At 36.8% G+C, this 27,749-nt stretch overlaps 5 protein-coding genes across 8 annotated transcripts in view; 2 read left to right on the forward strand and 3 right to left on the reverse strand.

Annotated features, from left to right (window-relative positions):
* LOC107613077 (protein TOC75, chloroplastic) overlaps nucleotides 1–2,727 on the forward strand; it is a 4,274-nt gene extending 1,547 nt beyond the window's left edge. Inside the window, exons 2-7 of the mRNA XM_016314923.2 lie at nucleotides 89–310; nucleotides 402–509; nucleotides 602–793; nucleotides 898–1,146; nucleotides 1,878–2,132; nucleotides 2,252–2,727. Of these exons, the coding sequence (XP_016170409.1) occupies nucleotides 89–310; nucleotides 402–509; nucleotides 602–793; nucleotides 898–1,146; nucleotides 1,878–2,132; nucleotides 2,252–2,491 (1,266 nt within the window). The 3' untranslated portion in view covers nucleotides 2,492–2,727. The remainder of the gene's footprint in view (nucleotides 1–88; nucleotides 311–401; nucleotides 510–601; nucleotides 794–897; nucleotides 1,147–1,877; nucleotides 2,133–2,251) is intronic.
* LOC107614263 (dnaJ homolog subfamily B member 9) lies at nucleotides 3,197–6,079 on the reverse strand. 2 transcript variants are annotated; one of them, XM_016316488.2, is made up of 5 exons: nucleotides 4,986–6,079; nucleotides 4,268–4,436; nucleotides 4,065–4,097; nucleotides 3,801–3,895; nucleotides 3,197–3,689 (listed from the first exon to the last, which is right to left on the reverse strand). In XM_016316488.2, exons 1-5 carry the CDS (start codon nucleotides 5,367–5,369, stop codon nucleotides 3,465–3,467), a joined length of 906 nt encoding a protein of 301 aa, XP_016171974.1. In that variant the 5' UTR covers nucleotides 5,370–6,079; the 3' UTR covers nucleotides 3,197–3,464. The 2 variants fall into 2 exon arrangements, with proteins under 2 accessions (XP_016171974.1, XP_016171975.1); XM_016316489.2 differs by lacking the exon at nucleotides 4,065–4,097 and having other exon boundaries at nucleotides 3,201–3,689.
* On the reverse strand, nucleotides 7,654–9,717 carry LOC107614257 (transcription factor PCL1-like). 3 transcript variants are annotated; one of them, XR_002351748.1, is made up of 3 exons: nucleotides 8,459–9,717; nucleotides 8,125–8,174; nucleotides 7,654–7,955 (listed from the first exon to the last, which is right to left on the reverse strand). XR_002351748.1 is itself a non-coding variant. In XM_016316481.2 (2 exons), exon 1 carries the CDS (start codon nucleotides 9,452–9,454, stop codon nucleotides 8,495–8,497), a length of 960 nt encoding a protein of 319 aa, XP_016171967.1. In that variant the 5' UTR covers nucleotides 9,455–9,716; the 3' UTR covers nucleotides 7,654–7,955; nucleotides 8,459–8,494. The 3 variants fall into 3 exon arrangements, 1 of the variants encoding a protein (XP_016171967.1); XR_001614346.2 differs by having other exon boundaries at nucleotides 8,125–8,244; XM_016316481.2 differs by lacking the exon at nucleotides 8,125–8,174 and having other exon boundaries at nucleotides 8,459–9,716.
* On the forward strand, nucleotides 11,574–12,886 carry LOC107614477. The gene is made up of 2 exons (XM_016316675.2): nucleotides 11,574–12,351; nucleotides 12,452–12,886. Exons 1-2 carry the CDS (start codon nucleotides 11,992–11,994, stop codon nucleotides 12,620–12,622), a joined length of 531 nt encoding a protein of 176 aa, XP_016172161.1. The 5' UTR covers nucleotides 11,574–11,991; the 3' UTR covers nucleotides 12,623–12,886.
* LOC107612820 (pumilio homolog 2) lies at nucleotides 13,355–19,313 on the reverse strand. Its single transcript, XM_016314571.2, has 9 exons — nucleotides 18,406–19,313; nucleotides 16,023–17,563; nucleotides 15,791–15,932; nucleotides 15,600–15,707; nucleotides 15,270–15,482; nucleotides 15,075–15,185; nucleotides 14,679–14,873; nucleotides 13,973–14,147; nucleotides 13,355–13,892 (listed from the first exon to the last, which is right to left on the reverse strand). The coding sequence occupies exons 1-9, from the start codon at nucleotides 19,057–19,059 to the stop codon at nucleotides 13,852–13,854; spliced, it is 3,180 nt and encodes a 1,059-aa protein (XP_016170057.1). The 5' UTR covers nucleotides 19,060–19,313; the 3' UTR covers nucleotides 13,355–13,851.

Raw genomic sequence — 27,749 nt, forward strand, 5'->3', positions numbered from 1 at the left:
GTCTAGGTGTTCTTGGTTTTAAACTTATTCGATGCTATAAGTTACTTGTGTTATGGTCTGATGGACATTATTTCTGTTGGATTAACAGCTACGCCCAGGTCACACCTTTAACATTGAAGCAGGGAAGCAGGCTTTAAGAAACATAAATTCCCTTGCATTGTTTTCAAATATTGAGGTGAATCCACGGCCCGATGAGAAGAATGATGGAGGCATAATTGTTGAAATTAAGCTAAAAGAGTTAGAGCAGAAGACAGCTGAAGTCAGTACCGAGTGGGGTATTGTCCCAGGAAGAGGAGGGCGCCCTACCTTGGTATTCCTGCATAACTAGAAACCAATTTTGTCCATCAACCAGAGGAATTTTTCATGTTCAATCTGATTGCTTTTGATCAATTTTTGTGCAGGCCTCACTTCAGCCGGGTGGAACTGTTACCTTTGAACATCGGAATTTGCAAGGATTGAATAGATCATTAACTGGTTCTATAACAACCAGCAACTTCTTCAATCCTCAGGTACTCAAGAAGTCAAGCTAGTCCATCCAGTTTACCTCATTTTTTTTAAGCATTTGAGCATTTGTGTCATAAATGTACATTTGTTGCCCTAGGATGATCTTGCATTCAAGCTAGAGTATGCGCATCCATATCTGGATGGTGTATATTATGCACGCAACAGGACTCTCCGTGTAAGCTGTTTCAATAGTCGAAAGCTGAGTCCAGTATTCACTGGGGGACCAGGGGTGGATGAAGTGCCCCCAATATGGGTTGATCGAGCTGGTGTTAAAGCTAATATTACAGAGGTAATTTCACTGGTTCTTTCCATAAAATCTTAATCCTTGATTTGGTTATTTGGATTAGTGGTACTTTGTTCATTCATAATTTTTATTTCTTGTGTGGCAAGCAGAATTTCACACGGCAGAGTAAATTCACTTATGGGCTTGTAATGGAAGAGATAACAACACGTGATGAAAGTAGTCATATATGTTCAAATGGTCAAAGAATATTACCTAGTGGAGGAATTAGTGCAGATGGACCTCCAACCACTCTCAGTGGGACTGGCATTGATCGCATGGCATTTTTACAGGCAAATATCACGCGCGACAACACACGTTTTGTGAATGGTGCTGTTGTTGGAGAAAGAAATGTGTTCCAGGTAACTGTCTCATCTTACAGTCATTGCTTTAGAAGTTATTCCTTATTTGTTTATGGGTAAGAAAACCAACAAGTGCAACAAGCATCAAATGGGGGCAGAGCCTATTGTTTCTGTGCCCATTCTGCCTAATTGTTTGAAACCTTTAAGGTTACATGTTCTTTGTTGTACATATAAGTAGACCTCATTTTTTCACTCATTCCTTTGAAACATCTTGACTGACAGTCTTTAATTATTTACTAAGTTAAATATTATGGTCTTTTGTAGTCTTCACATTCTTGGTTCTTTCAAGAAAATGTCTAGTTTCTCCTCTGGCATTAATATAGGAGCAGGATAAATAGGAGAGAAGTTATTAGTGGTGAGGACACAAACAAAATTTCACGAGTTGAATATGGTAGTCCACATAGTGTGGCTAACCTATTGACGTTAGTTAGAGACAATCCTTGGTGCACTATATGGTTAGATACTGACTGGATTTAGCAGCATGCTAGATTTTTCTGGACATAGATTCATTCCCTTTAACCAACAACTAAGTCTCATCTTAGTATATGTTATTGAGTGCATGGTTAAATTGATGCCATCAGGTTCTATTTAAAACCAGTTTTCAGCAAAATATTTTATAGTAAGGTTCAATGTGCATAAACTTTGAGGACTAGATATTGTCTTCCGCAAATTTCTTGTCCAGAAGTTATAAAATTTTTTTAGCTGACTGTTTTTACATATGCAAATTGCAGGTGGATCAAGGTCTTGGCATCGGTAGCCAGTTCCCCTTTTTTAATCGTCACCAGCTTACTCTAACACGATTCCTCCCGTTGATGTCTGTGGAGGAAGGTGCTGGCAAGCCACCGCCACCAGTGCTTGTCCTCCACAGCCACTACGGTGGGTGTGTAGGTGACCTTCCAAGTTACGATGCTTTCACTCTTGGTGGTCCCTATTCTGTGAGGGGTTACAACATGGGTGAGATTGGAGCAGCCAGAAATATCCTTGAGGTGGGAATTATAGGATGCATTCTGTAATTTTATATGTTTTCGGTTTATTCTGATAATATATATATATACCTCGTAAATACTTATCCAAACAACTATATGGTTTCTATTACTTTCCACAGCTTGCAGCTGAGCTAAGGATACCCATTAAAGGTACACATGTGTATGCTTTTGCTGAACATGGCAATGATCTTGGTAGTTCAAAGAATGTCAAAGGGAATCCTACAGAAGTATACAGGCGAATGGGTCATGGGTCGTCTTATGGTGTTGGTCTCAAGCTTGGTTTGGTCAGAGCAGAATATGCCATTGATCATAACTCAGGAACTGGTGCTTTATTTTTCCGTTTTGGAGAGAGGTTTTGAGGTTCAAATAAGTCACAAACATTGGTGATGCTGCTGAGTAGGTTTTGTTCTCTTGGTTTGCAGAAGAATTCTTTGCAACCAACGGTTTATGATAAACAACAATGCGGATTTTATAGAGTTTGATGCTAAATGTAGAATTTGGTTTAAGTGGACAGTGGACACATTGCTCATGGTAATTATGAAGATGTCTTTTTATAATTTTAAGAATATTCATTAATTAAATATTTTGAAGATAATTAGTAAACCTTTTAAAAGAATTATCTACATTTGTTTTAACGAAGTTAATGAGTAATTCCTAAGAGAAGGTATATATGTGCTTTTCTTTTTTGGAAAATTAAAAAAAATTATGCCTTTCAATATTGATCTTTCTTTTTGAGAAAATATATTTTAGATGCCGTGAAATGCATATTGTATTGTAAATTTGTGTTTTCTTTATTTTATTTGTTGTCTTTATATTAACTTATAAGTTAGAGAAAATATTCAGTTTGGTTTTTGAAGTTACAGTTGAACTTTAATTTAGTCATTGAAGTTTTAATTGTTTTAATTTAGTTCTTAAATTTTTCAAATTTTAATCACGATAGTTCCTAAATGAGACACACACACACATATATATATATATATATAAAGCCTTACCTTAAAAAATATATAAATTTTTATATTTTTCTATGCTGGCCAAAAACCAAGAGAGAACAAATATAGAAAAACTTCACTCTAACGGGGAAATGAGTAACCCAACAGAATATATTCATTTTGTGGTATTTTGAGACCCTACTAATATAAAATTATTCAGGGTCTCAAATCTGGAATCCGTGTAAATTGAGGATTTAAAACACTATTAAAAGAGTATGCTCATGAATTTGACAACTTGAGCTCCCAACACAAAGCACATGAACTTTACACGCCCACTTGGGCAATCTTTAATGAAAAACATTGGCTTTTGGTCCCGGCCTACTTGGAACCTAATCCATCTGTTCTATAAGCCTAGTTCCTTCTTTAACTTGGCCAGAGTGGCTTCTACATCATCAAGGTTATCCTCAATGCTTGTTTTTCCTTTGCCAGCTTCATTATCCGGTGTGCCTGTCCCAGACATGTTAGATTTATTTCCACCCTGAGTTGTTTCATTGTTATTTTGATCAGCTTCTGTATCAACAATACTGAGTTCTTTCTCAAGAAACTCCACAAATTCTTCTCCTATTTCCTGAAATGAAAAGTTTTGAGCTGAGTCCCCATGTATGTCATTTTTTCCAACCTTTTTGAGATATATATGACATCTAGGAAATAAATAAATATGCTAAGAGGGAAGTCTCACCGCTATTTCCTCCCATAGGCTCTTTGGCTGTCCCTCTGAAGCAGCATTAGCTTCCCAGTTCTTGAATTCTTCTTGAAGATCTTTAAAAAAGTCCTCTGTAATAACAAAATAATAAGATTCGAAACACTGCTTCATTATGAAAGATAGTTGCTATATACTAGGAGACGTCCCTTTTCCCCAACAAAATTAGTAAGGAATGTAGATTAACTTATGGCTGACATGATCACATATTCACATGATGTCTACCAGAGAGTATATATCTACCTATTGTTATTTGAACATCCCTGACAAAATTACCTGCAGAATTGAGATGTTGTTCATAAGAGGATTTGAAGGGGAAAATGCAGCAGCAGCTAACAAATGAAATGATAGGACAGAAGGATACGAAGCATCTCAAAGGTTTAAAAAAATTTTAAATAACTGAAAGGCACTGATATACAACAAAAATAAGTGTCTTGGATTCTTACCAAATCCATAAAATTCTTCTTCTTGTGTGCTCCTACTTTGGCTTCTTTGAGAAGAGGAATATGAATAATCAGAACCACGATTTCCAAAATCATATTTTCTGCGGGAATTAGAATTTATCAGGGTATTGTATGCATGCTTTATCCTCATAAACTTCTCCTGCGCCTTATCCTATGAAAAGAATATATTAATTATTAATACAATAACTGTAAATATAGCCAAAGTCTAAAATCAATGTGAATACTAAGAGAGGCAGACAAATTTAAATAGAACAATTACACCTCGAGGCATAAAATTTGAGCACACCTCATACAATGTGCTAGTACTATTTCCTCTGTTCATAATTGTCTAAAGTTCACTATTCATTAAACCTAGCTATTCACTCAGGTGATCGTTCAAGTTTACATTTCAGTTTCTGTTTACATTGTGGGAACAACGGAGGAGAAACAGCACTCAAGGAAAATCACCATTGTCTATGTTGTGTGCTATCCTTTATCAGTCTTACTATTTGTTCCCACAATGAAAGCTGCAACATTTGTAGTCATTGCAGCTTCGGCCATTTTCTCTTTATGGAAAACACGCCGCCACTTATAAAGAAAGTCCAGAAATGCCGAACAAACCTAAGGTTCTTTTCACAAACATTTTCACAAACACCTTGCGGGCACAAAAAACACCTGAGAGAGAGAATAACAATTAAGCCCTTAAGACATAGGAACTTACCTCTTTGTTAACATCAGGGTGATACTTGAGGGCAAGTTTCCTATAGGCCCTTTTGATTTCGTCGGAAGTTGCGGATGGGGACACTCCCAGAATCTCGTACGGAGATTCTCCGCGGCTTGCTCTCATAGCCACTGGTCTGTTGCCACGATTGTTCCGAATCCCATGATTCCCGTATCTGAAAGCACTTGTATATCTATATTTGCAAGTGGGTATGAAAGAAAGTGACGGGTTTTGGGTCTGGATGGAAAGAAGGGATCTCAAGCATAGTTGTGTGCTAATTTGAGAAAGGAAGTTGTTGGGTGCAGTCAAAGGAGGAGGAAGAGGAAGAGAAGTAGTCAATCCACATCCATGCATGTTAATCAGCTTATCCAAAAAATCTATCATGTTAATCGGGTTTTGTTCTTGCGTTTCTTTCGGGGTCAATACATCATGTGTTTTGTTAAATCGTGATAAATTTTCTTTTTATCTCTTCCTTTGGTAGAAGGTGATATATATTCTCTTTGTCTGTAAGGAGTTACTTTTTTGTATGGGGACTTCAAGTTATTGGGTTTATGCCTTGCTATTTTAATTGATTGGATAACATTGTTTATTTCTGACAAAAAAAAACGAGAGAATATTGGTGTGATTCCGTTGGAATTTAGTAATGGAAACTGGACAAAATAGCCAAATTTAAGTGGTTAACTATCGACAACCACTTGGATGATTTGGAAATAGCGAAACAGGGAAATTTTCTCCCCACCATTCACAAGAACCTGAGAATGCTTCCAATAGTATCATGAGATAACAATAGCTTTCAACAAAGTTAAGTTGATGATAGGTAGCACCGTAGCATAGAAAGGAGAATAGAAGCTCACATAGCTTGGGCAACCCCTCCCAATGAATGGATTAAACTTAATACAGATGGAGCCTCATCTGGAAATCCGAAGCCTGCTGGTTGTGGAGGTTTGTTTAGAGGGAAGATAGAAGATGGATCGCAAGATACATGGTTAATCTCGGGACTTGCTCGGCTTTTCAAGCCGAGCTCTGGGCTGTTGTACATGGCCTAAAGGTAGGCTGGCAGTTGGGATTGAAGAAGACTCTGGTTGAGCTAGATTCTGTTAAGTAGCAAGGATGAGAAGTGTAATAAACGAATTCTATATTAAAAAAACCACCAAAAAGAAGTAAGGAATTTATAAGATAAAAGACTCATTAACTTGACACTTTAAGGTTTTGAGTTAGATGTACTACCCAAAAAAATATTGCAAATGGCTTGATTGTAAATGAGTTTTAAGTTATTTTTTATTGTTTACAATTGTCTTTAATGTTTTCAAATTAGTTTCTAAATTTTTTATTTTCAATAATATTCTCATTCTCCTTGTCTTCACCATTTTGTATTTGTCCCTCCTCCAACTTGAGCTTGAATCAAACCTTTGATTCCTCTCTCCAAAGCCTTCATCACCTTACTCCAGAGCCAATCTGATTTCCTTCACCCACTGAGCTCCTCATTGATGGATATTGTATCATGATGCTAAGTTGTTTCCAATTACTCAATGTTAGGTCATTAAGTTTTACGGTTTATTGATTTGCAAATTTTTTTATTGTTTGTAAAGTTCATCAACGTTGTGATTTATATACTGTAGAACTTAAATGCCTAGTGTAGTTCGATTTACTATATCTATTTCAACTGTTTCGGCTCTCTGTCCATTTTCGATTCAGGATTTTCTCCTTACTCCAATGTATAGTATATAATGGTGTACGTGGCATCGTCTTCCTTTTCGTTGTTGTTGTTGTTGTTGGGATGGAGAATTCTTCTTCTGTCCTTAAAAAAATAATGTTGGAAGGAATCGAAAATGTTAAGAACAATTTTAAAAAAAATTAAGACCATCTAATTTTTCAACTCAATCGTTAGGAAACATTTGAAACTTCGTAACATGTTCCTCATAAGTAACAACTCTCACTTGATAATTTGATATTAGAGAACCGTTCATCTAAGCAACCTTCAGCTTCCTAGTGGTTCTAGCGCAACCGTGATAATTTTTTCCTTTCTATCTATCTTTAGAGACTCCTTTGGTTTGACATCAATCATCGTCATCTCAATCATTTCTGGCTTAACAAGCACATGTTATTAACGTTCAAAAAAGAGGGAAAAATAATTATGAGCAACTCTTTAAATTACACTTACTGTGACGTCTGAATAGATCCCAACTAAATACATGTAGATGCATACATATTTTTCCACAAATCCTCTTTAGCATGCATATCGCTTTTGCACTTTTGTAATTGACAAAGCATGAAAAGGAAAATTGTCCCGCAAAACCACAATGAAAAGTGTTATTCTAAAGGGGAATCTATGGTGCTATCTCTTTAGGAAGGGAATGGGTAGCGTGCTAAGTTGGAGTCAAAGTTTTGTCCTTATGATGCTAAGGTATAAATTGTTGTTGTGCTAAAAAGAATTCTTTAATTGATTCATAATATTTATCCCAAACAGAATTAAATTCTCCAACACCGTGCATCTTGCTTCCTGTTCCAAACATTTTCAGATATGCATCTTACCCTACCTCTAGTCCTCACTCTACACTAACATGTGGGGAACCATCCTGTATTCCCAGTCTATACTCTACCCAATGCTGGCAAACTTCAACAGCTTTATCCACAATATTAAGTGAACTAAAATGAGAAACAAACAAAATATAAAATGCGTGGCTTAAATATTTTCCTTATGAATCAAACGTATTCAGGAGTACAAAACGTAATAGATAGATAGTAGTTATGAATCAAAGTAAAAATTAGGGATTTACTTTAGAATCAGCTGTCACTTGGGCAGACCACATGATAGATTGCTGCTACAATATGATGCAAATGAATAGGTATGTACTATTTAAACTGTAGTTTTGGCTCCATGATGTCTGCATGTGAATTATGAAGTTGCTCATCCGTGGAGCTACCTCCGAAACTGACTTGAAGGAATGACCATTAATTTAACATTTGAATCTACAAAAGGAACATCACATATACACAAGATCATTTTCCCACAGCCGCACACGGTTGAAAATACAATTAAATAATCAATTAGCAACAAGTCACAGGAAAGTCCATTAAAACAAATTAACAAGACAGCAAAGAATGATATAACACCTATTCAATGGGATTCAGTATTCACCTTCACAATCATAGACGACAACATCACAGAACTGCATCATTTCACCTCACCCTCGGCATAATCACATTGGAAAACACCGAAAATATAAACAAAGATGCATACATATTACTCATTCTATTTCTGAAATAATTAGCGCGCCATCAGAAATTGACAAAAACAAAAACAGAGTACTCAAATTTAATTAACAAAACAGATAAAGTGTAACTGAATAATGATTGCTAAATGCTAATTCTTATTTATTATTATTACTGGAAGTGAATAATGAAACAATAAGAGGGGGAGAGGGAGAAGAAAAAGAATAAAAATAATTGTGTGATGAGTGCTCAGTGCTCACCTTTAATAGTGAGATGAGAAATTCAAAAGTTGGAATTCATTTATCACTAGGAGTGACGCCCTGACTGTGACTCTGAGGGTACGAAACAACGGAACCAAATTTATTCGCACCGGACCAATCCCGTTGCTGCGCCAACGGGTTGAATCCGTGGTGGTTCCCTACGGCCATACTCATCGGAGGCATCCCGAGCATCGGCATTGGCATCATCGCCGGAGGAGCTGGATACGGCAACGGAATTGGAACCGGAAGGTGTCCGTTTCCATGGGAATGCCCCGCGCTTCCGCCAGCACCGCCGGACTCGTGCAAGCTCTGCGGCACAGGAGTCGACGCGAACAACTGATCAGAAGAAGAAGGACCTTCGTTGGACAACCCTTGCATTCGCTTCAAGTAAAGGCGATATTTCTGAAGGTGGCTCGCAACGTTCTCGCGAGTCAATCCTTCTACGTTCATTAGCTGCATAATCGTCTTCGGAACCGCGTTCTTGATTCCGAGGTGCGCTACCACGTCTACGAAGCGCTTGTGAAGCTGAGGCGTCCACACGAGGCGCGGCCGCTTCATTGACCGGGCGGAAGGATCGTCGTTGGCCGGTGGCGCTGCCGAATCGGCCTCCTCGGCGGCGCTGTCGATCTTCCGGAGCTTCCTGGAATCAGAGCCGGAGCCATCTCGATCGGGCTCTAATTCCTCATCGGCAAACGCCGTGGCGTCGGGCTCAAACACGGTGGCGCGGTCGTCGAGTTGGAAATTGCTGGAGGAGAAGGCCTGGGAGGCGCCGCCGCGAATTGCGGAGATGGTGTCCTGCGAGGCGCGGTTGACGTCGAGAAGAGTCCGGTAGGGCTCCGGGGAGATGCTGAAGGCGGAGGCAAGCTCCGGCGGGATCAGGGCCTGAGAGAGAGGCGGAAGGTCGGCGGGAGAGGGGAGGCCAAGCTCCCACTCGGAAACGCGCTCGTCGTCGGCGCCGCCGCCTGGGTAGTCGGCGATCTTAACCTCTTCTCCCATGTTTTTTTTTTGTTACGGTTGCTGTAACCGTTTCTGTTAAGTGTTGGTGTGTGTGTGCAGCGCACTACTGATAAAACAGAAAACAGAGTCTGTTGAGCAAAACGGTTTCGATATCTGCGTTTTTGGATCCAAAGTCAAGGCTGAAGGGAAAGGAAAGGAAAAAAAGGGGTGGATTGATGGAATTTGAAGATTGATGTTCAATTAAAAAGAGCAAACAATTGCCAAGACTACTTCACCATTTAGGTGTAGATATTTGGCCCCCAACAATATATTAATATATTATTGCGCTTTTTTTTTATTTTAAGAATTTAGGAGGGGCAGTTTGGGAAAATTGAATTATAGAGAGGAAAAAGTGCAATACTGGGTGCCAACGTGGACGACTTAGCCAGATATTTTTGATCTTCTAAATATCTAACGATTCTTACTCGCCGTCTAATCCCTTCCCGTTTACTCGCTCCGTTAGCGCCACACGTGTCACCCCCTGCAGTTTACGCGCTCTACCTTAGTGTAGCTAACTTTACTCCATGTTTGTACTGTGGCAAGTGCAATAACATCATACTTATGAACAATTTATCACATGTCCAATTATAGGATATACTATTTCAGTTTAAAGAATTGTCTATATTTAAAGTTAGAAGAATTCAAAGTTCAAACAAGCTTAGCTTATATAAACTTATGTATGAGATTATATCAAAAAATAAACTAACAAGTGTTACCAACTTAAGTTTTTTAAAGAATAAAAATAATAATAAGTGATAATTTAACGGAAACAAAATATAAGAAGCCCAGAGAATTAGACCATCCTGTGGGATAGTAATACTTGAATATTGATGGTGGAATCCAAATCTTTGCCAAAAAGAAAAGGGCAATAATGGAAGAATACAGAGACAGGTGTGAAATGTTTGCTAGTGTGAAAGTGCGTGGGGGTGATGGCCACGGGCCCAAAGTGAAAGCACTTTTACACTTTAAAAAATGGTTAATTTAATGGCAGTTCTAAGTTGGTAAATATAGACGTCATATAAGGTGCCAATAAGTATTGGGTTTCTTTTGTTGGAAGGAAGGAGATTTCGTTCGATGGGGTAGTTGAAGGACAGGTGTTCAAATTCAAATCGATCCAAATTAAACTGTTTATTTAATTTAATTTAAACTAAAAATCGATTAAAACCGCACTAATTTGAATTTGATTGGATTATATTTTTTGTAAACTACTAGATCGGATCAGATTTTTGAATTTAATTTTCATAACTGATCCAATCCAATTCAAATCGCACAATGTATTATAATATTATTATTTTATTATTATACTTACAATTATATTTATAATATATTTAATTTTTATATATTTTTATATTATTCATATATGATTATTATTTAATAAATATTTTATATTTAAAATGTTATTTATTTATTTATTTTAACTAATTTATAATTTTATTTCTATTGTTATGTTATTGTTGGTTTTTTAAAATATTGTTAAGACTTGTTATGTCATTGTTGATTATTTAAAATTTTATGTTGAGACTTGTTATATGTATTTAATTTTTTAATTTATAAAACCGCAATTCCAATCTAATCGAAACTGCTAGTAGTCACCAAAAAAAATTCAAACTGCTAGAAATTGGATCGGATCGAATCGAATTTTTTTTTTTAAAAACATCCCATTCAAACCGTATCACAAGTAAAATTAGTATTCGAATCCGATAGATTTTTGACTCAAAACGAATCTAAATCGCACCGCGAACACCCGAATTGATGGATGTGAATTGAAAGGGACAAAAGGAGAAATTGATTTATTAAAAAATATATATATGTTGGGATTTGTTATACAGCTGGAAGGGATGAACCAATTGACGTGGACGATTTGGGACGCTATCCTTTGCAATATTCTTATTGGCTAACTCACAAACCTCCGTCTTCTCCCATCAACCCATCAAATCCTGCGGCGGAGAATCCTAGCACCGCCTTCACTACCACCAACTATACTATTTGTATTACCTTTTATAATGTTTAAATAAGGAGTAATTTTCATAGAAAAATCTAGAAAATAAATACAATTGGTTTTCCTTAGGTTCTAGTCTCTTCTTCTTAGTCACGTGATTGTGAAGCAACAATATAAAATCAAAGTAATGACACGATTCCAAGGAAGGAAAGACTCGAGATACATCAAGTTGTATTGTGTGAAAAACGTTATAAGATACTGGTTTTGAGATCTTTTTTCTGGATAAGAATAGGGTGAAAGTTGCAAGTGCAAAATCGTAAATTGATGCGTGTCCGAGATGCTGTAGTATGACTAATTGACTATGATGGGATTGGAATCCATTATCCAATATTCAATAATCGATATTCATCTCATTAAAGTCTTTTACGTTTTTGACCCTGAAGTGCGAAGCCTTCTGAGTCTGACAGGCCTTATAGTTTGGGCAAAACGAAGCCCAAGACCCAAATTTCAGACAGCAACTTCCGTTATTCCTGTGTAGTCCCCAAGTTGTTGGAGAGAGAAACTTTGGGAAGTGATTGGAGTTGGAAGTAGATGAACCATGGCTACCTCATCATCACAGATTGCATGCTTACTCTCTTCTAGTTTTCACTCCAACTCCTACTTGTTTCTTCCAACTAGAACTAGGTCCCTTCCATTGTCTCTAACACCTGTCTCACACAACCTTATCCAAACAAAAAGATTCATCATTTTTCACGACCCACCAATTCTAATCTCTCACAGAAGTAGTAGAGTTAGGCCAACTACTCTTTCTGCTGGTGCTGAAGATATTGTACCTTCGGATTCAACTGCGGTTGATGCTGCCAAGGAATTGGTCTCCAGCAATGATGATGGGGTGTCCACAGTTATTTCAGCACTTCTCTTCATTGCTTTCATTGGGCTATCAATACTTACTATTGGGGTATTAGAACCGTACGCAAAGTTTCTAGCTTTAGTGTTGTGATGTTCTTTCTTGTCTTGGGTTTCTCAGATTATGAGAGGTCTCTCTGTATATATGGCAGGTTATCTATTTGGCAGTGACGGATTTCTTGCAGAAAAGAGAGAAGGACAAGTTTGAGAAGGAAGAAGCGGCTAACAAAAGTGGGAAGAAGAAGAAGAAGAAGGTGGTGAGATCCAGAGCCGGGCCTAGAGGATTTGGACAGAAGATTGATGAAGATGAAGATGATGATTAGGGTCCAATCATGAACCTTTTTTTGTACTTTTTATGAATTACCAAATTACTTAGCCTTTCACACTGAAAAATGAAAATGTTGATATATCAAGTTTCAAATGCAGAGAGAACTAGCTTTGCTTGGATAAGAGTCCTTATAAATGCCTTTCCAACATCCGGTTTTATTTTCAACTCGGGTGTATCATGTCATGGATGAGTTGTTTTCATATAACAAAATGAATGTTTCAAGTTTCACTTTCATTTTAGAAACGGGAAGAGTTTTCTTTTATCTTGTCCTGGGTCAACCATCAAAGCATAAGAAGTTGGTATTGTTGCTCATTTAGACATGAAGTTTATTAATCTGTTCAAGAGGTATTGCTAGGCATATTTATTTATTTATTTTAAAGCAAAATTAGGATTGATTTACACTTCTAATGGTAAAAATATCATTATTATAGGTCTATAAATTTGTAAACTGGATTTGAGCAAAAATTAATTACAGTTGAATCTGGTGATTTAGAGAAAAAGAAAAAGAACAAAGATGGTGTTTTCATTTTCCTATTAAGGAAATTAGTTGCTACTTAAAGGAAGTCTAAATCTTTGAAAGGTGACTAGAACTCTATTCCAAACCTGATCAAATTAAAACCCTACATATTTCACTTGAGCCGGTTTGCATAATCCATCCATATATAGATTCAAACTCAAGGATGACAAGAATCTCAGCATCATAAAGGCAGTATCACAACACAGAACATATGATGATAGAAATAAACTTGAAAATTGGGGAATAAACAGTCAGTGAATAACCATACATGAAGGGGAATAAAAAAATCCTGCCCTCAACCTAAAACATTTAACAGCTCTTCACATGGCAACATATTTGTACAGTCGCATCGCGCCAACTTGTAAAAACTACCCTCACCATTTTATAGAATTTACATCATCCTTAACTTGCTGGCTGGCTTGTATTGTCATTTTATCTCCTCTGCATGAGCATCAGGTGTGTGCGCGCACCAAGCCTTGCACATACCTGATACTCCAACGCACTTAAATTCTACGTATAAACTTAGAACTACAAAATGTACAGTTCATTACAACCGAGAATTTTATTTTTTAATAGGCTACTACCCATCTCAGATAGACAGAGGCAACCATACCCTCTGGATGCAGGTAGAAAATGTGAGAGAAAATAGAAGCAGCTCACACTAGTCTCAGTTAGCTGTACAAACAACATACTTGTTCTACGCCCAACTAAGCAGCAGGATGAGGAGACTGTGCAGCAATTCTCCTTTCTGCAAGAAACCAAAAGACCCCATTTGGCATGCTTACATGCATATGAAAACTCAACATGGAAAGTTCAAGGATTACGTACCTCCGGCAGCAACAAGTTTCTCTACACGGGCAACAATATGCTTTCCATAGGTGTACTTCTTCAGTGCATTTAAATGGACTTTAATTCGTGAAAGGATTAGCTCACGCTGTTGGTCATCACAAGTCTCGAGCACCTTTTGCACGACATAATTTGCAAATTGATCTTTCATCATTGCCTGTATTATACAAAAAGAAATAAGATTATATCCGCATCAAGAACGGCAACATAGAATAACACTTTTTGTGATCAAAGTTCCAATACCAAAAATGTGAAGGCTCGTTATTCTGTTCAAACAACGTAACATTCAATCCATTGTGAAAATTTATTTTTAAAAGAAATTCCCATGCCAAAACATTTAAATTAGACTCAGATCAACGATACTGAAAGGCAAAAGCGGATACTACAACAACAACAACAACAACAACAACAACAACAAAAAGCTTGTCCTACTAGGTCGGACCCAATTGGATGGATAAATAATCAAAGATATTCGACAGACCAGCCTCCCTCACGATCTTAACAGAACATAATTTGAACTTTCCTCAACACGACTAACATCACATTTAAGCAAACTCGATTAAGCGAGCAACACATCTCCATCCCTCAGTAATGAAGTTACCAACAAAACACGCATCTCATCATATGCAACTTGCTTCAAACAAAGGGAACTCTAGAATCAGAATCGGAACTAAAATTTAAAACAAACCTGAAGAGGCTCATTTTCATCCGTGGTTCCAAGCATCTCATTCACAAGTAATTGGCGCTCAGAAGGACCTCCAAAGGTCAAACATTTTTCGACAACGTTAGAGGCAAACTTCTGTTGACTCATTTGAACTATTTTGCCTGCTAATTCCTTTATAATGGCTGAACGCTCATCAGGCTTCCCATGTTCCAGTACATGCTGTTTTAAGAGAAGATGAAACAAAAAAGAGATTAACTGACAGGTATGGATGACATGATACGTGAATATAATTTCAAGTATTAAAACAGTTGAACACAGAATAATGGTGGAGTAGGGACTAGAAGGCAACATGCCAAAGATCCATCAATGACTGTAGCAAAAGGAGGCCCAAATTCTAAGTAATTAGAATAAATAATAAACCTGGACGACGTAGTTTCCATACTGATCTTGCGCTAACATGCTAACAGCACCTAAAATCTCATCCATAACTTTCTGTTGTGTATTAGGGTCATTGCAGTGCTCCAGTACTCTCTGCCACGTGAAAGATATAATTCACCGTTCAATGATCTTAAGGGCTTAAAGAAAGGAGTAACACTAGCGGCCAAGAAATCCTACCTGTATCACCCGGCAACCATATGGGTGGGTTGATAACGTCACAACTTGGCCAAAAAAAGTTGAGACAATAAAGTTGATTGCATCCTCAGGGACACATTCTATACACTTCTGAATGACATGGTTACCATTTTGATCTCGAACACAGCGCATAACATTACCATCAAGCTCTTGAACCATCTTTATCTTTTGGTCTAAATCAACAACCTCGATAGCCTAAGGCAGGATACATAAAGCACAAAAGCCAAACGGGAAAAAGATTAACATACATAATACCAAGAAAACAGAGCCACAAATAGAAATATCAGCTAATGGCACTAAATTTGCTAATACCTTTTGGATGACACGACAACCATACATTTGAAGGCTGAGATTCAGAACATTACCAAAAAGCTTGTTGGCCAATTCCCTTCTCTGGGATGCAAGTCCATGCTCAAAAAACTGCAACATATCAATGGTCACTCACAAGATCAGAAAAAGAATCAATCCGAGTGTCCAGAGAAAATATAGAGGGTAATAGTTACCTTTTGAACAACATAGTTACCAAAGACATCAGTCATCAAAGTAACAGCTTGTGGCATGATTTCCTGATAAACCATGTTTTTTTCTTCCGCAGTAGCTGTTTCAAGCTTTTGTTGAATAAATCGGCTCCCATATTGATCAGCACTGTCCATTAGAGCAAATTCATTAAATGAAATTCTTCAGAAGGTCAAAACAAAATTACAAACGATAAAAATTAACATAAAAAGAACATACCTGAAGTCAACGACATGACCAGCAATTTCAGCAAGCTCAAAACACTTGGTTTTATTGCTTTTAAACTCTTCCAACAGAGAAGAAGCAATGCCTTCATCCACGTTTCCAGCATCCAGATGCCAACCTCCCATGACCCCTGTTAAATTCCTTATTCCAGATGCAAAACGCATATTCAGGTCATTGTGTCTAATAGGACTGCCAGATCCGGCAGGAGAATTGGATAAAGAATTTGCCAGTGGACTTCCAGGGTAAGACAAGCCGACACCATATGGAGAATTTCCATAGTAACCATGATGATTGGAACCACCAGACTTGCCACCTAGTGGAACATTATATTGCGACTTCTGAGGAGAAAGCACCGTCCCAAGATAAGCTTTCTGAAGCTCCAGCATATTCACGTAAGAGTTACCTAAGTAGTTCCTGTCCATAGATGGGTCATTAAGAGCAGCAAGTTGTGCTGCCGCATAATCAGAGGTCCTCATGTACTGAAGATACCCGGGATCAATGAAAGGAGACTGAAGAGCACCACCAGCAATTTGATTTGCAAGCCGACCATGACTATGCATATCAGCTGGGGAGGCAACTCCAGAAGGCAAACCACCTCCAAGAACTCTCGAGTCCAATCCAGGGGATCCCATTGCTGAAGCTGCAGCAACGTTTTCAAGAAGGGGTGGCAGATTAGCAGTTCCAAGTTGATTAGCCATCAAGGAAGCTAGTGCAGGATTTCCAGCATACCCACTCATGCCGTAGTTGGTAAATGATGGATTTGTACCATCCAAGGGCTGGTATTGAACTGGCATACCACCACCAGAACTAAAAGGAGAAGTAGGTGATCCCTTGAAATAAGACTTATTGGAAGGAACACCAGATTTCTGTTGATCAATATGTCTATCGAAGGCCAGATTGTTGATGTCTGATCCAGTCACACTGCTCTTAACTGACTCAGGGTAGGATGATTTCTGCAAGTGCCCAGATTCAGACTTTTTTAAATATGCATGCTGCTTGCCATGATCCTGGCCACCTTGCATACCGAAAAGATATCTACGATGATTATCAACCTCTGACTCAACTTGTGATTGGAAATGGTTATCACCATCTAGCACATCATCTGCCGACAAGTTCATGCCAGATAGTGCTGCCACAATATCAGCAGACTCACTCCCAGTGGTAACACCATTATATGCATCAGGACTTGTAATGCCTCTCTTCTCAGCGGCAGCAACTCTCCCACCACCGATAGGCGTGGGGCATGGACTGGGAGCCCTAGCTAGATGCTGCGGATCAGGAGTAGTGCTTCGTGACATGGAAGAACCTAGTGCAGCAGCATAAGTATACGAAGATTGAGAGCCAATATTTTGGACTGAAGATGACCCCTGAAGATTTGATCCAGATCTTAAAGCATCAGCGGCAGAAGAATCACGCCGTAAATGAGCAAGTTCTGCTTCAGCAGCACTTATGGTATCAGCATTCTCATCATATGCATTACGGCTGGCTGGACGAGAAGGAAAGCCACTAACGGGTGTGCTGCGCCCCATATCATCCTGGAGAATTACAAACCATAAATGACCAAGTAGAAGAAATAAGTGTGCTGGAACAAAATAGAACATATCAAATCATACACACACATTACACATATGTCAAAAAGATAATTTCTTTGTGACGGTTGAGTGTGAATGATTACCGACAAAATGGCATTAACTCATTTTATTCAACCTGTATGAGGTCTAACAAATTTAATGTGCCCAAAATATTTTGACCTAAACGTAGCCAATAAACTATATAAAGCAAGGGAAAGAACTATCAGTACCAATGTGAATTTAGTGCATGCCCACAACTTGTGCACAAACAAAGGGGAACAGAACATCAGTAGAACTGGAACAAAAACAAAATGTTTTTTTTTTTGAAGTTCAGACAGTATGTCATGCTGCCATCTTGGACACCACAAACACTATAAATAACATTGCAGAAGCGCACCGAGAACTTTTGCGTTTAAATGAATCAGACTTAAATTCTTAACCAAATACATAGTATAACTGATATCAGAGTTTTTACAAAATCTATCAAGGAAAAACTTGATTGTCCAAGTTGAGTCTTGCAGCTAGAATGAAACCAAATATTTACACTTTATTAATGAATCAAAATCAAGGGCCCTCATATAGAAGGTCAGTCTGATCAGAAACAGAAATAACAGAAAAATAACAGCTTGCTAATGGGGGAAACTAATACACAAACTGATTTAACATCATGACAAAATGAAGGTTCTATGAGATGTGTAGACGATCATAAGTGTAAAAACAAAATGACACATGACCGGAATATATAAAACAATAAACAAATATGAGTCAAGGAGTTGAGAAGATAGAGCAAGATGAATGGAAGCTACCTGAAAAATTTCTGCAAGGCTCTTTTGTTTGGTCCCAAGTCCCAGGCCAGGCAAACCAATGAGTCCATCACCACCCCACTCAGAAGAGCCTCTCATTTTTTCGTTATCCACCTCATTTTCTTGTTTCCTTAAGTTAAAACCCGGTGGTGTTGCAAGCAAAGATCTACCACCATTATCATCAGTCCTGCTCACTTTCCTCCTATCTCCAATTCCTCCCAGAGCCGAAGCTCCACTTTTTAGCCTCTGTGTGAACCTCCAATCCTCCTTGGACATCAAAGGAGGCGGAAGTCGAGGATTCAAATTAACATTCGAGTAATAGTACGATAGATAAGCAGGATCAGACCTCATCTCTTCCTCAGAAGCAAAACCATTGCCATTCTTAGTCCTGGAAAACTCCGAAAAGGCAGCAGCAGAAGCTTCACCCGCTCCTGCACCTGCGCCATTACCACCAAATAACCCTCCAACTGCACTCAAAGAACCCTCAACAGTTGGAGGCGCTGATCCACTTCTATATATATTGAGTTCCCTTTCAAGATCATCAGCCTCTTGCCTTCGTTGCTCACGAAGGCACATCCCAATCTCCTTTTCCAATTCATCTCCAAAGGAACCCTCGTTACCACCAAGCATCTGCCTCCTTCCGAATTCGGATAACATTTTCTTCAACAACCAAAACTGATCATGGAAATCCCTCAACCAACCAACCCCAACAAAGCTAGAAACCTGATAAAAAATCTAACTTTCCTCATCAAAACGATAATCCCCCATATTTACAACTCGAGGAGTGAGCTTGTAACTGCTGCTAACTCGAAAAGCAAATATGCAAATAAAATAAAATAAAATAAAAGATAAAATCTAACAAACTAAACGAAAATTGCAACAGAGTCATTCATGGAGCTGAAGCTCTCAATCAATCAGAAAACGATGTTGCGGAATTAAATTGAAGCTGGTTGCCATGATCACTGACAAGGAAATTCATCCCTAATATACGAAGGAAGAGAAAATAAACGTGGGGGAAATGGGGAAAGGAGAAAGCAGAGTTAGAAATGAAAGAGAAAGAGAGGTGAATCCGGCGGCGATTGGCTCTTACAAGAACCCTTAGGGTTTTGTTTTGGAGGAAGTGATTAAATAGAATTTGGTGGTAAAGCGGGGTATTAATGCAGAGAGCAGAGAGAGCAGAAAAGCAGAATCTGTTTGGGGGTGACACGTAGTGTAAATAGATTCGCTGGTTGAGTAAAATAAGGGAAAGTACAGTAAAATTCGCACCAGTTAAATTTCTTCAACTTCCCACACTTTCGGTTTCAGAAAACTAACTTCACTCTCTTTTTTGGGGATTCTACTTCTTCTACTTCCTTCTACCTTTAAACTGCTCCCCAAACTTTCTGCTGTTACCGTTATCTACTCACTTAGTAAACTATACAACTATATATACACTATCACTACTCATTTCCTTTACTATATTAACCATTTTATTTCATTTATGTAATGTATAATGATAGTGGAACATTTAATAATTTGTATTTAAATAACATATGATGAAGAAGAAAATTATTATCTTACTTGAGAAGGAATGAGAATGACGTTCCTTGAGCTTATTTTTATACGCAGGTTTTATGATGCATGACCTTTATATGTCTAAGGACTAAAGTTTTTAAGTGATTTTTGAGATTGATTTTGTGTATTAATATTTTTTTTTTATGGACAATCTTGATGTATGAAGTCAATTTCAAAAGCCAAGAGGACTTTATCACTTTAGTCGATGTCTAAGTTATCTATGACATTATTAGTCCTATCATTAATACAATATTAATAATACATTGTACTATATTCGCTATAAAATATATTAATTATATCTCAAGAAGTAGATTTAGAATTTAAAAAATTAAATGAGAGTATTTTTTAAAAGAAGTATTATTAAAATTTTAGTCTATATTTTTTAAAATTTCTTAATATTAATATAATAATATTTCGTGTATTTTCACTATCTAAAAGTATTGAAGAGACTAAAATTTTATTTTTTGGTATTAAAATTTTAATTCTAGTCTCTAGTCATCAAATATAATACTCATTCTTAGTTCCAATCTCAACTTCAAAAAATAAACACAACCTAAATTACTACAACGGTTAAGTAAATAAAAATCTTTATTTCCTCATTGATCTATAGTATATAGATTATATAGAAAAGTTTAGGGCCAGTAACTTTTTCAAATTCTGGCCAGCATGTAATCAGTAAGGAAAAGTGAGTCATTGGATGAAATCTCATACCAATCTCACACCATTAAAATCATCATTGATGGTTATTTAATGGCTACAAATACCAAAAATTGCTGACCCCTTAATACTCCTCTAGATTATATATTAAAGAAAAATGATTGAGTCTTAGTGCATGTTTGGGCGCCATTATTTTGTTAAAAAAAGATCTTTTTTCAATGAAAAAAGATCTTTTTTTATTTTTTAACGTGTTTGGCAAATTTCTAGTAGTAAAAGTAAAAGCACTAGTAAAATCAAAAAAAGATCTTTTTTGAGAAGCTGTAATTTACATCTTTTTTTAAAAGATCTTTTTTCCTTAAAAAAAAGATGTTTTTCATGTAATAAATAAACAAAAAAGTACTTTTATATTGTTATACCCAAACATAATTGATTGATAAAAAGACCTTTTTACATGAGATATCCAAACATAAAATTACTTTTACTTCTCTATAAGATCTTTTAAAAAAAGATAACTCGAAAAAAGATCTTTTTTAAAAAGCTCACCCAAACAAGCCCTTAATCTAAATGAAATTTTAATTTCGCCTCAATCTCAAAAAGGCTATAGCATAAAGAGGCTTGTTAATAAGGTATACATTTATGTTAAATTATTTCAAAAAAAGAAAGTATAGTATTCATGCATGTTAAATTATTCATGTGTGTATACATATATAACTCTTAAAAGCTTAAACTACTATAAATAAAAATACATAAATAGTATTATATATTCCCCATCATAAAGCACCAAGCATATATAGGTAAAAAAGAAAGTTGCACAATTCCTTAGTTGACCCAAAAATGTAGTCCCCTTCAAATAAAAAAAGGTTAAAGTTCAAAAGTTGTTAAGTGATATGATGGTGTTAAAGTAGGGCATCTTGTCTCTTGATATATATTATTGGAAGAGTTTTAAATGTATCGAAAATACTGGTGTTCCAGTTGTTTTAACCATTTATCTAAATTATAAAAAATCAATATAATATATATTAATTGAAATCAATGGTTAAAACAACTGAAACACCGGTATTTTTGATACATTTAAAAAAAATTTTAAGTAAAATGAGAACTAAATTAATTAAATTATAATTAATTCAGTTTTATATTTTTTTTTTGTATGTATATTCAAACTAAATCAAACTAATTAAAAATAAATAAATTGGTTTGATTCGAATAATTAGGTATAAAATAAAAACTAAAAAAAAGAATTTTTTTAAAAAATCATGTAAACATATAATATCAACTAACAAGTTAATAAAAAAATTATTTTTATTCAATATATAAATGACCGGCCAATGAATTATAGTTCAAATGGCATAATCTTCTCATACTCACATAAGAAATTACGAATTTAAATCTCCGTATATATAGGCTAAAATTTGTGCAGTTTAATAATATTGGCTTTGTATATATATATTTTTTTGGGTAAAAAACACAAATAAACCAATGGAGGATAGTTATTATATGAATAAGTCAAATTGAAGATTGATTCATGAATGAGTCAAAGCATACTTATATGTAATTCAAACCTATTTGGTTCGAACTCCAATTGCATATAGATCGAACCTATTTGGTTCGAACTAGACATACATAATTCGAACCTAATTAGTTCGAATTACACATGAATTGGGCTATCACATAATTCGAATCTAATTGGTTTGAATTACTAAGGAATAAGTGTGAATATGTTACGTGCATGGGATTGTAATTGAAATGAAACAAATTTAAAATGTTGTATAACTGAAAATTGGAATTAAATTAAAAATACACTTTATATATGCAACTTGAGAATTATTTAATTTTATTCTTAAATTTTATTTTATTTAACTTTATTTTATTTTAATTTTATTTTATTAGGATTTAATTTTCTTTAATTAAATTGAAATAAGGATAAAATTAACACAAAATAAAATGTTGAAAGTAAATCTAAACGAAATAAAATTCGATGAACTAACACACGGAACTATTCCTTTATTTTAAAACTACTACTAACTAAGTAAATATCAGAGGCAAAATTGTTCTCGAATTTAATTCTAGGTAGGCAAATTTATTGACCTTGAAGTTACAAAGATCTAACTCCAGTCGTCATCATATGAACTGCAATCTGGTTAACTTTACTCACCTAGTTAAATGATCATAAATTGTGTGCCACCCATCAAGAAGAGAAGTCATCAATTCTTGGCACGATATATACTTTTTTTTGCTCCCCTTTTGTTTTGTACAATCATGATGATAGCTTCTGTCAAAAAAAAATGATGAGGATAGCAAGTTAAAAGATTTATCCCGGTAAAGTTTTTCCTAAATAAAACAAATAGCCCAAAGGGGTGATGCCAAATGGACCATTTTAGGGTTATGGGTTTTTCTGCAAGAAAATGGAGATTACCATTGTTTCTGTTGACAAAAAGTCTTGAATTTGTCCAAATTCATCCTTTTGTCGACCAAAAATAAAGAGAAACCAAATTGGTCCTTTTTGTTTTGCAAGTTAGTAGAGTGGATCGGTGTCACTTCTTATGATAATTGAACTTTTGATAGCAATAATTTTAATACATTTTAGAATAATATACTACATCTTTCTCAAAGGACTGAGAAAACTAAAAAAGGAAAAAAAACGGGATTTAGTGGGCAATTTTATTAATTTATTATGAGTTAATACTCAATATCTTATTGGACTCAATCTTCAATGAAATGACGTCGTTTCACTCAAATTAATCTTAGAACGAATTTTATTTTATGATCATTTTTTTTTTTACCAAAGATAGGAGATTCGAACTCGCAACTTCTTAATTGAGTATAGAAAGACTATACCATTTGAACTATTACTCATTGACTAAAAATTTGAAAAGATAGGAGACTCAAACCCATAACATCTTAATTGAGTATGAGAGTATATATCATTTGAGCCTGGGAATATGTACCTTCTGATGGTGCCTCTGGTGGATTGCTGCTAATTTGGAATAATTTGGTGTTCAGAATGAATAACTGCTATAAGGGGGAGAGGTGGTTATGTGTTGAAGGAGTAATAGTACAGAGTCTATTCAATTGTTCTTTTATGCTGGTCTATGGTGCACATACTAGAAATGAAAAGAATCAGGTCTGGGAGGAGCTGAGTTATATAGCTGGATTATGTCAAGTTCCTTGCTGCTTTATTGGAGACTTTAATGAAATTGTCCATGAAGAGGAAAGAAAAGGTGCTACTGGTTTAACTCGATCTACGGAAGACTTCAAGAATTGGATATAAGATATGAACTTAGTGGATATGCCGCTTACTGATCGGAAGTTTACATGGTTCCGGGGACGTTCTTGCAGTCGTATAGATAGAGCTCTGCTTAGCTTGGAGTGGTTAGAAGAGTTCCCTGGGACTAGGCTTCGAGGTGGGCCAAGGGGTTTGTCAGACCACTGCCCTATAATAGTTGAGGACAGGAAGTTGTCGATTGGACCAAGACCGTTCAGGAGCCTTGACTCGTGGTTCACACATGAGGGTTTTCTCAGAATGGTAAAGGAGGAATGGCGAGGCCTGGGGGACAAACAGTTCACTGACAAATTGAGGGATTTGCAAGTTCCGTTGGGGAGATGGCATAAGGAGAACTTTGGAGAGATGGATAAGAAGATTGCAAAGTTTGAGGAAGAAATCAAGCGAATTGATGATAAGGTAAGTAATGGGGAGTACGATGGAACAATGGAGGCTAGAAGAAAGGCGTTGGTGACTTGTTGTGAGAAATGGTATGTGCGAAAAGAAGTACATTGGAAACAAATGTCTCGGTCTAGGCATGCAAAGGAAATGGACAAAAATACGAGGTATTTCCATAATATAGCATCAGCAAGAAGGCGGAATAATAGGATTGACGCATTGGTGATTAATGGCAGACGAGTCCGGAATCAAGCTAGAATTAAGATTACTATTAGGGAGTTCTACAAAGATTTATATCATCAAGAACGTTCTCCTATGGTGGGGTTCAGAGATGGTCTGGTGGAGAAGATAGCTGAGCAAGATACTGTGACTTTAGAAGAATTACCTTCAGCTGAGGAGATCAGACAGGCTGTGTGGGACTGTGAATCATCTAAGGCACCAGGATGTGACGGGTACAACATGAATTTCATCAAGAGATGCTGGAGTGAGATTGGGGCAGAATTCACAGCAGCAGTATTGGGTTTCTTTCAGTCATCCAAGCTACCGGCGGACTCCAATATCACGTGGGTAGCGCTGGCACCTAAGTTCATTGGAGCGGAGGAAATCAAAGACTTGAGACCTATCAGTATGGTGGGGTGCGTCTACAAGGTTATCTCAAAGGTCCTAGTTAGAAGGATGCGATCAGTGATGCCAGCATTAGTAGGGGAAACTCAGAGTGCCTTCGTAAAGGGAAGGAAAATCCATGACGGAGCTCTTATTGCATGTGAAACGGTAAACTGGCTCAAACTTAGGAAAAAGGAGGCAGCAATAATCAAGCTAGATTTCCAAAAAGCCTATGATAGGGTCAAGTGGAGCTTTGTGGACTTTGTGCTACAACAGATGGGGTTCGGACAGATTTGGAGAGCATGGGTAATGGAGTGCGTGACCACTGCTTCTATGTCGGTGCTGATAAATGGATCACCATCTAAGCCTTTTAAAATGGAAAGAGGCTTGAGACAAGGGGACCCCCTGTCTCCATTCTTGTTCGTTCTAGTAGTGGATGTACTACATCGAATGATTGGGGAGGCAGTAAGGAATGGACGCATATCACCTTTGTTGGTTGGTAGAGATAGCATAGAATTGTCACACCTTCAGTTTGCTGATGATACTATCCTATTCTGCCCACCAGAAGAGGAGACTATTAAGAATTATAGACGGTTGCTGAGGTGTTTTGAGCTGATGTCAGGGCTTAGCATCAATTTTGAAAAGTCCAGCTTGATTCCAATCAATTGCGACAAGCAGTGGACCCAGCGTATGTGCAACGTGTTGGGTTGTAAGGAGGCCATTCTTCCAGTTAAATACCTCGGAATCTCCCTAGGTGCAAATCCGAGGTTGGTGAAGACTTGGAAGCCTATCATAGACAGAGCGGAGGAGAAGCTCAGTATGTGGAAAGCTAAGGCGTTGAATAAAGCTGGAAAATTAGTACTTATAAAATCAGTTTTAAATAGCTTGCCTGTGTATTATCTGAGTCTGTTCAAAATGCCGAAAGCTGTAGCTGAGAAGTTGATATCTATACAGAGAAGATTCCTATGGTGTAAGGATGATGGTCGAAATGGTATGGCTCTGGTAAGATGGGAAGTGGTGCAAGCTCCTAAAAAGTTAGGCAGATTGGGAGTTGGGGATGCTGTGCTTCGAAACACTGCCCTGTTGTTTAAATGGTGGTGGAGGTTTGCGAAAGAAGAGTGCCCGTTGTGGAAGAAGGTAGTGTGTTCCTGCCATAATCTGAACCCAAATGAGTTACTCTCAACTCAACTACTACCTACTAGAGGAGGCCCTTGGAAGGATATCTGCCAAGTACATGAAACAAATCAACAGATTAGGGAGAAGATGATCACAGGCTTGTCAATGGAGGTGGGCGATGGGCAACGGACTCGATTTTGGGAGGATTTTTGGCTTATTGGTGGGCCTCTAAGGGATCGGTTTCCGAGGCTTTTCTCTGTTTCAAACCAAGGAGGATCTGTTATAGGGGACTGTGGGTTTTGGGATGGGTTAGAGTGGATTTGGAATTTCCAATGGAGGCGTGAGCTCTTTCAATGGGAATTAGAACTTCTGAGCCAATTGCATGAGGCATTGAGACCTGTGAAACTAGCACATAATAGAGAGGATAGAGTGGTGTGGAAATATGATAGGCAAGGTGTTTATTCAACTAACTCATTTGTGCAGGCAATGCAGGAAGACCTGATCCCGGAGGAGATAACCAGCTTCAGCTTTACCAGGACTATTTGGAAAGGATTGGTCCCACCAAGAGTAGAGCTTTTTACTTGGTTTGTGCTAGTCGGCCGAGTGAACACAAAGGAAAGGCTAAGTCGGCTTGGTGTTATTACTCAGGAAGATAATATTTGTGTGTTTTGCAATAATGAGGTGGAACATATACATCACTTGTTTCTAGGCTGTACTTTTGCATGGCAGGTGTGGAGTGCTTGGATTTCAGCTTTTGACCGACAATGGTGTTATCCAGGCTCGATGAAAGAGCATTTTTTAAGCTGGACAGAGGAACCGAGGAGTAAGGAGAACCAAAAACAGCGTTTGAGGTGCTTCTGTACGATTCTGTGGAACATTTGGCTAGAAAGGAATAGGAGGCTATTCCAGAATATAAGCAAAGGCGTTGAAGAAATTATCAGCATGACCTTTATTAGTGCTAACGAGTGGAGGGGTGTGGATCCTTTTAGTTGTTGATGGCTATGCCGGAGATAACTTCGAGTTCGGATTGTGTCTTTATTTTTATCTCTTTTGGATTTTTGTCTGGACCTTTGTGCTCCACCTTGTTGTGTTGAGCTTTTATTTTCAAAAAAAAAGTATATATCATTTGAACTATTACTCATTGGCTTTCATGATCATTATTAGTGAACAAAAATGTGTTTTAATTCCATTAATGAGGTTATTTCATTAAAAATTGGATGTGAACGTTGTTTTATTTTACCCAACGTGATACATTAACGTCTCAAATTAGCATGTCGTTAATACGAATCACTATTGTAAATTTGGAGTCCAATTTGAATTAATTAAAATTTTAAAAGTTAATTTAATTCTAATTTCAAATTTCAAAAATCAAATTGACTATTAACTCATTTATTCTCTTAAAATTGGTTGGAGTGACCTGTGTTGTTAAGAAACAAAAATGAATGGAGAAAACCATCAACACAAAATCCAAAAGTCTATATTACTGATAAAACTAATCATAAAAGATGTTAACGACAAATAAGTTTTTGAAAAATTTAAAGATATGATAAACAAATTAGATATTAAATATATATTAAAAAATTTTAGAGACCATATTTTGGTGCCATTTTTTGTAAGTATTATTAGAAAAATAAGACTTTTTTATCCTTAAAATTTGATAATTTTATATCAAGTGATTTTTTTATTTTTATTGTGAATGACGAAATTTTTTTAAAAAATAAAAAATTAGATATCAAATTTTGCTTCTAATATTTTTGTG

The sequence above is a fragment of the Arachis ipaensis genome, chromosome B08 (assembly GCF_000816755.2).
Source record: "Arachis ipaensis cultivar K30076 chromosome B08, Araip1.1, whole genome shotgun sequence".
In the NCBI taxonomy this organism is placed as follows: Eukaryota; Viridiplantae; Streptophyta; class Magnoliopsida; order Fabales; family Fabaceae; genus Arachis; species Arachis ipaensis.

What these genes read in the sequence shown, in the direction of transcription:
- LOC107614263 (XM_016316488.2), bottom strand. Translation starts at nt 5,369, where the DNA reads ATGATAGATTTTTTGGATAAGCTGATTAACATGCATGGATGTGGATTG. An exon ending in AGAAGAATTTTATGGATTTG is followed by an intron (nt 4,098 to 4,267) that starts GTAAGAATCCAA and finishes TCAATTCTGCAG; the next exon opens with GTAATTTTGTCAGGGATGTT. An exon ending in GCCTATGGGAGGAAATAGCG is followed by an intron (nt 3,690 to 3,800) that starts GTGAGACTTCCC and finishes TTTTCATTTCAG; the next exon opens with GAAATAGGAGAAGAATTTGT.
- LOC107614257 (XM_016316481.2), bottom strand. Translation starts at nt 9,454, where the DNA reads ATGGGAGAAGAGGTTAAGATCGCCGACTACCCAGGCGGCGGCGCCGAC.
- LOC107614477 (XM_016316675.2), top strand. Translation starts at nt 11,992, where the DNA reads ATGGCTACCTCATCATCACAGATTGCATGCTTACTCTCTTCTAGTTTT. An exon ending in TATCAATACTTACTATTGGG is followed by an intron (nt 12,352 to 12,451) that starts GTATTAGAACCG and finishes TATATATGGCAG; the next exon opens with GTTATCTATTTGGCAGTGAC.
- LOC107612820 (XM_016314571.2), bottom strand. Translation starts at nt 19,059, where the DNA reads ATGTTATCCGAATTCGGAAGGAGGCAGATGCTTGGTGGTAACGAGGGT. An exon ending in GGTCATGTCGTTGACTTCAG is followed by an intron (nt 15,933 to 16,022) that starts GTATGTTCTTTT and finishes TCTAATGGACAG; the next exon opens with TGCTGATCAATATGGGAGCC. An exon ending in ATGAAAATGAGCCTCTTCAG is followed by an intron (nt 14,148 to 14,678) that starts GTTTGTTTTAAA and finishes TGTATAATACAG; the next exon opens with GCAATGATGAAAGATCAATT.